General features: G+C 36.9%; 1 protein-coding gene across 9 annotated transcripts; it reads right to left on the bottom strand.

Annotated features, from left to right (window-relative positions):
* Positions 1-383: 383 nt before the first annotated feature.
* On the bottom strand, positions 384-6767 carry LOC137652352 (uncharacterized). Of its 9 annotated transcripts, none has more exons than XR_011046260.1 (3): positions 1023-6767; positions 608-686; positions 384-512 (listed from the first exon to the last, which is right to left on the bottom strand). XR_011046260.1 is itself a non-coding variant. In XM_068385711.1 (3 exons), exon 3 carries the CDS (start codon positions 5463-5465, stop codon positions 1560-1562), a length of 3906 nt encoding a protein of 1301 aa, XP_068241812.1. In that variant the 5' UTR covers positions 5466-5876; positions 5972-6050; positions 6387-6767; the 3' UTR covers positions 384-1559. The 9 variants fall into 9 exon arrangements, 4 of the variants coding, with proteins under 4 accessions (XP_068241812.1, XP_068241811.1, XP_068241810.1 ...); XM_068385711.1 differs by having other exon boundaries at positions 384-5876; positions 5972-6050; positions 6387-6767; XR_011046259.1 differs by having other exon boundaries at positions 608-6767.
* Between the last annotated feature and the right edge of the window lie 231 nt (positions 6768-6998).

Raw genomic sequence — 6998 nt, 5'->3', positions numbered from 1 at the left:
AATTGTAAGGATTTAAATTCCAAATCTTTTATTTTACTCTGTTCCCTCAAGATATCTAACTATAAGTCACCCGACCTCCCTGCTAGATCCTGCCTAACCCTGTCCTGTTTTCCATTGCTACCAGGGGTTTCTTCACCATGACTAACTTCCAAAATAGACTCTTTATAAGCTTTAACAGCCTTAACCACCTCCCATAACAAAGGACCCTTCCTGATCTCAGTGGGGAGGCTCAAATTAAAGAAGTCTGCAAATAACCACAAATCATCCCTTTTTAGATCATACAGCTTTCTTTCCCAATCATCATCATCTAAGAAACGAACCACCTAAGCAGAACTCCATAAAAATCTGTGGTTTGTAAATAAAGGTTGGAAGGAAAAATGTAATTAAATATGATATTTATTACATAAATAAGCCTTTAAAATAACGTAGTAACGGAGTTAAACAGTTGGTTGGAGAACAAGGCAATTCACGTAAATCGTAGGGCGTTTCCTTCGTTCTGCTTCGCTCGCTGTCTGTAAAGAAATATTCAAGAAGATTAGCATCTAAAAGTCATGGTCATTTATATAGAAGAATATACCCATCGGAATAATAACCCACTTAAAATTACCTTACAATTGAGCAACTGAGGTTTACATTAGTATCAGGAAGGAAATAAAAGGGCCGATACATCGAAACCGAACACCATCCTGAAATGAACGGTAAACCTAATATAAATTTGCTCGGTCGTAATATGGGAGACAATTCGTCATAAATATAACCATTCGAAACAATGTATTTGACGATTCTCTTACCCAGTGTTAAGAACGTGAATTTATAAATAAGCTAGAGTTACTAGTCCGAGAGCTAAATCACCTGAAAGGACAAGAGAATACGATATATAAAACATTGACCACAAAAATCTATTACTAATCTTCATAAGGTTAAAAATGACAGACAGGAAAAACTTGAAATAGGCAACACAAGGCAATGAGAGTTCGCAATGATAACCTTAAAAATAAGCCCTATATATTCTTGGTACTCACCATTGTCGAACCATGCACAAAGGCGTTGCAGATGGATTTTGGCAGATGTTCACAAGAGGGTGACGTAGACCAGGGATCCCAATAATAGTCTTTAGCCTAAGAAAGGCATGTCGGACAAATCAAAAATGTGGAAACCTTTCCAGGTGAGTGAGGTCTCTGTGTCTCTGTCTCTGACACTGTCGGACGGCCGGGCTGCCTGCCTCCTCGTCGGCGTTTTCGCTCGAGTAAAGCATATGGAAGGAGGAGGAGTTAGCAAACTATCCATCTTTAAAGACTGGACGGCAGGAAAGACAGTTTGATGGTACCAAGAGTAGGGCAATTGAAAATACCAAATTCTTAATAATTACTAGTCTTTCCTGTCGCCATGTGAAAATATGAAATGTCTTGTACAGTCCAGGGGCGAAGATGGGATTTTTTCAGAAATGAAAAAATTCCATCCTGAAACATATATAACAGGACAATTGTAAGAAAAAATACATTTAAGAAATGTAAAAATAATTAAATTAAATACAAGAAAATACAAATACTGAATAAAGATTAAGGCATCTGTCTTGTCCTTTCTTGGCTTAATATAGCAGCCTTTCTTTTGGGCCTTAAGGACGAAGTAACAGAATTAAAAACATCAGGAGTAGCTAAATTGGTACTTCCTGTGTTTTCTAGTATTGGAATAATATTATTTACATGCAACCTTGATGTCTGGCCTGTTTTTCCCTTCTTAATAACAGCATGGGTAACTTCACCCAAATCATTCTTAAAAACTTCCAAAATTATGCCTAGAGGATAATTATTCCTTTTGGTATGTTCCTCCTTAATTAATACAACATCGCCAACCTTCAGTAATTTATGAGTAACGGGTCGATACCGCCCCTTTCTGTCAACTGCTTGCTGAATCAGAGTACCTAGAAATTCATTATGATAGGTCTCTATTAAAGTCTGCCTAATTTTACACAACTTTACGTAATTCTGAGAAATAGCTTGATTATCAGGGTCAAATTCTGGATCTTCAACTGAAAGAGGTTGAAGATTAGGGATAAGGTTTAGAGAAGTCAATTCATAGCCTCGCACGAGCTGTTCCGGCGTTATTGGTTCGGGCACATTGCCAGTCTCAGCACGAACAGCTTCTTTGAAGGCTATAGGTCGTCGATTAATGAGATGCACAATATTACAGACAAGAAATTCAAAGTCTACATACGTCAATATAAAATTCTTAATTGCTACAAACATTAATCTTTTGACCATTTTTACACAGACTTCTACTAATGATCCCAATTCACTGCAGCCTTTGAAATATTGCTGAAAGGAGAGGGGTTTCACATTATTTTCCTCAAAATATAATTGCGTCCGAGGGTCACTAATGAAGGAAGTTATGGTATTACCTCCTGCCACCAACTGAGTCCCAAGATCACTAATACAAAGTTGAGGAATCCCGTACTCAAAGCAGTGTAGCTGAAATGCTCTTAAAAATTCTGCAACATTCGAACTCCTGCAAATTTTGAGGTTAACTGCCCTAGACCAAGTACAGGTGATACATAGTAACCAAACCTTACGGGTCTCTTTTCCATCCTTCGTATTGAAGGGTCCTAGATAATCCATAAATATGTTAGAAAAAGGAACCGTAGGAGGATCTGCTCTGAAGTCTCTGTAAAAGTTCTGATTTAACCTTATATAACGATTATTAAACCTACGACAATGAACACATTGTTTAAGAGCCTTTTTCACAACTGAGAAATGTTTAGGGATGTAATAATGCTTTCTGAGCTCTGTTAATACAGAATAACATCCTGAATGTAATAATTTGAGGTGTGCATCCCAAATAATTAGTTTGGTCAAATGACTGTCTGGGTGCAATAATAAAGGGTAATTTCCACTTAAGCCATAATTCCATTTTTTGAATTTACTCTTAACTCTCAGAAGACCCTGTGAATCTAAAAATACATTAAGTTGCGTTATAATAGGAGGAATGTCTTTTCTGGAATTAAGACCATGCTGTAGGTAAGAATATACCTCAGGATAATGCTTCCTTTGTTCATTGTTTAACAAGTAATTTATAGCCTGGGCAAAGTAATTAGCGACTGGTGAGCAAGCAATTTTCGCTTTCAGCTTCCACTTGTGCACCACTAAGAAAATTCTGCGAAAAATCAATACAAGTTTCCTGAAATTGGAATAATTATTAATATCAATAAGATTGTTAGCAACTTCAATAACCTGAGCTGTGGAAGGAGTTGCTTGAACCTCAGTGGGCATCTCAAATGCTGGTATGGTAGTTGACAATTCTGGAACTTCATTTATACTTAAATGTGGTCCTGAAAAAAAGCAAGAATTCTGCAACTGGTTGTTAAGTTCAATACTTTCATCATTGTAGAAATTCTGATCGTAACTTAAGTAATGATTACATTCAGACTCTAGAGGTTGATCAGTGGCCTGTTGCAGTGGTTTCTCCATAAGCATGCCTCTTTCATTTATTACAGAAAATGAACAGTTTACCTCAAAGTTAGTATTAATGTCATCATGGGCAAAAATATCAGCTTTAGAGTTCAGCAAAAAGGAACTACTCTGGATATGAATAGCAGAACTACACTCAAATGGGTTACTAACAGCCGATGTTTGCACTCTCGTATCAGCTAAATTATCAATATTCTTAATCATTAAATCAATGCTACCAGACAGCAAAATACCTGCATGACACTCGGTATACATCGATGAATTTATTCCTCCAAAAACTGTATCTGTACCTGCAATACAATAAGCGAAGTCTGTACCTAAAATGAGCTGAACATTATCAATTTCATGAGAAAATTTATTAAGGAATTGATCAGCTAATTTAACACCTTGTGCCTGAAATTTATCAACTAATCTACCAAGCAGAGGTAATTTCAATGCTACATTAATGTTTGGTACAACCAAGCAATAAATTATAAAGGATTTATCTCCGATCGTAACAGGAACTTCAACAATTTCAGTAAAATACTCTTTGTTACCATTAAACCCATTAACTGTTAGCTTTACTTTAGAGTTAATGATTTTAAGATTATTCTCCTCCGCCAATTTCTTAGTGACAAACGTGCTCTGCGAACCACTGTCCTTCAGTCCTCTGTAAACAGTTCCTCCAACTTTAAATGAAAAGGTGGGTAAAATGGAATCACCTTGACAAGTAGGAAGTACGGCAACACCGCTGCTTATTTGAGGAGAAGTTTCCACCTTGGATTTGCAGTTATCAATATTGTTAGAGTCTCTGTCTAGTGACTGACTCCTATCACATAGGTAAGTCATATGCCAGCTGTTACAATTTGAACAGCGTCTTTTGAATTTAAAACGACACTTACCGGAAACATGATTAAACTGGCCGCATTTTACACATCCATTTCTAGATTTTAAAATATGCACTTTATCTGTAGGAGAAAGAAAATTAGGGCACTTATGGATAAAGTGAAATTTATCAGTATTTCCAACTGCAGAACACAAGGAACACTGAGGCGAAGACCTGTCTTTATCATATGTTACTGCTTCCGCAGCCATGCTGGTAGTACTCTCTTTAGGAAGAGGGAGTGTTAATGTTTTGACACGTGAAGCTTTACATTTCAAACTTTCAACACCTTTCCCGTCACTTTCGTACCTTTCGCAAGCTGCAAAGAAATGTGAAATAATGTCATTTAAGGAAGGATGAGTTTTTCCTGTAATATTAATAAAATGACGCTGAAAGCGACCATTTAAGCCGTGCCAAGCAAAATATCTGACAAATTCATCCGCTCCAATGTTAAAAGTCTTGACTGCTTCACATACTGATCGGAGGATGGAAATAAATGTGAAGGGGTCATCACCCTCTCTTAGACTTAACTCCGTAATTTTCCTAATTGCATTGTTTTTACAAACCTCCTTAGAAGCAAAGGCGGAAATCAATAATTCTTTGGCATCTACATAACGCTGTTTGTCAGCTTCCAGAGAACATAATAAAGTCTTTGCTCGACCGTCTATCTGTTGCTTCAGCAATAAAAGTAAATCTCTATCAGGATACTGAAATACATTAGTTGTAGCCTCAAACTCTGCTATAAATTTCAATAAATCTTCTCCTTCTTTACTTGTAAACTTAGGAAGAGGAGCTGTTGGCTGTTTCAGTAAACTGCGGGCCACGTCGGGAATATTAGAACCATTATTACCCCTGGAAATCTCAAGTAATGGTAAACAATACTCAATTTTATCTAAATAATCCTGGCAACTTGTTAATTCTGGCTCTAACTCTGCTTCATCAGATACGTCAGGAAATTTCTTAAAGAGGATATGATCATCTAGCTCTGACAGCTTGTTTCTATAATTAACAAGAAGACCTTTAATAGCTAACTTTTCTTCTTGTGTAAGGGCAGAATAGGTGTCAGACCTATTGAATTGTTCGGTGACTTTTCTCCGAATGACTTTTCGTTGTCCAATCAGTACCTGTAAGTTAGCCATTATAACAAACGTATAACAAATGCAAAATAATAAAATGTTAACTTTCTGAAAAGGAAAAATATATTTATTTAAATGAAATGTTAATATCCTGGAAAGGAAAATGTCAAAGTCCTGCAAATAGAAATATGAGACTACTGGGAGCCCCGGTCGTGGTCAATTCTCTACTGGATCATCTGCGCCATCATTAAGCACCTTTCATTGTGTTGCCCCACGTTGGGCGCCATAAGCAGAACACCATAAAAATCTGTGGTTTGTAAATAAAGGTTGGAAGGAAAAATGTAATTAAATATGATATTTATTACATAAATAAGCCTTTAAAATAACGTAGTAACGGAGTTAAACAGTTGGTTGGAGAACAAGGCAATTCACGTAAATCGTAGGGCGTTTCCTTCGTTCTGCTTCGCTCGCTGTCTGTAAAGAAATATTCAAGAAGATTAGCATCTAAAAGTCATGGTCATTTATATAGAAGAATATACCCATCGGAATAATAACCCACTTAAAATTACCTTACAATTGAGCAACTGAGGTTTACATTAGTATCAGGAAGGAAATAAAAGGGCCGATACATCGAAACCGAACACCATCCTGAAATGAACGGTAAACCTAATATAAATTTGCTCGGTCGTAATATGGGAGACAATTCGTCATAAATATAACCATTCGAAACAATGTATTTGACGATTCTCTTACCCAGTGTTAAGAACGTGAATTTATAAATAAGCTAGAGTTACTAGTCCGAGAGCTAAATCACCTGAAAGGACAAGAGAATACGATATATAAAACATTGACCACAAAAATCTATTACTAATCTTCATAAGGTTAAAAATGACAGACAGGAAAAACTTGAAATAGGCAACACAAGGCAATGAGAGTTCGCAATGATAACCTTAAAAATAAGCCCTATATATTCTTGGTACTCACCATTGTCGAACCATGCACAAAGGCGTTGCAGATGGATTTTGGCAGATGTTCACAAGAGGGTGACGTAGACCAGGGATCCCAATAATAGTCTTTAGCCTAAGAAAGGCATGTCGGACAAATCAAAAATGTGGAAACCTTTCCAGGTGAGTGAGGTCTCTGTGTCTCTGTCTCTGACACTGTCGGACGGCCGGGCTGCCTGCCTCCTCGTCGGCGTTTTCGCTCGAGTAAAGCATATGGAAGGAGGAGGAGTTAGCAAACTATCCATCTTTAAAGACTGGACGGCAGGAAAGACAGTTTGATGGTACCAAGAGTAGGGCAATTGAAAATACCAAATTCTTAATAATTACTAGTCTTTCCTGTCGCCATGTGAAAATATGAAATGTCTTGTACACCACCGCCCCCTCCACGTTTTCCTTTGGGGAGCCCATGTTACCTACTTTGGGTGAAACCTATTATCAATTACCTAAATTTTATCTCCTTATAACCCGTCAAGTGCTTAACTGTTATATTGCTGATAACAAATCCTGGCAAGGTCACCAAAAAAATATTAGGAACTCTGTTATTCTGAAGAGTTTTTTTTTAACAAAAAAACACTTATTTTTACCTTAAATT

The sequence above is a fragment of the Palaemon carinicauda genome, chromosome 13 (genome assembly GCF_036898095.1).
Source record: "Palaemon carinicauda isolate YSFRI2023 chromosome 13, ASM3689809v2, whole genome shotgun sequence".
Taxonomy (NCBI): Eukaryota; Metazoa; Arthropoda; class Malacostraca; order Decapoda; family Palaemonidae; genus Palaemon; species Palaemon carinicauda.
The sequence above is the reverse complement of the archived record's forward strand: the minus strand, read 5'-3'. Positions and strand labels throughout refer to the sequence as shown.

What these genes read in the sequence shown, in the direction of transcription:
- LOC137652352 (XM_068385710.1), bottom strand. Translation starts at nt 5,465, where the DNA reads ATGGCTAACTTACAGGTACTGATTGGACAACGAAAAGTCATTCGGAGA.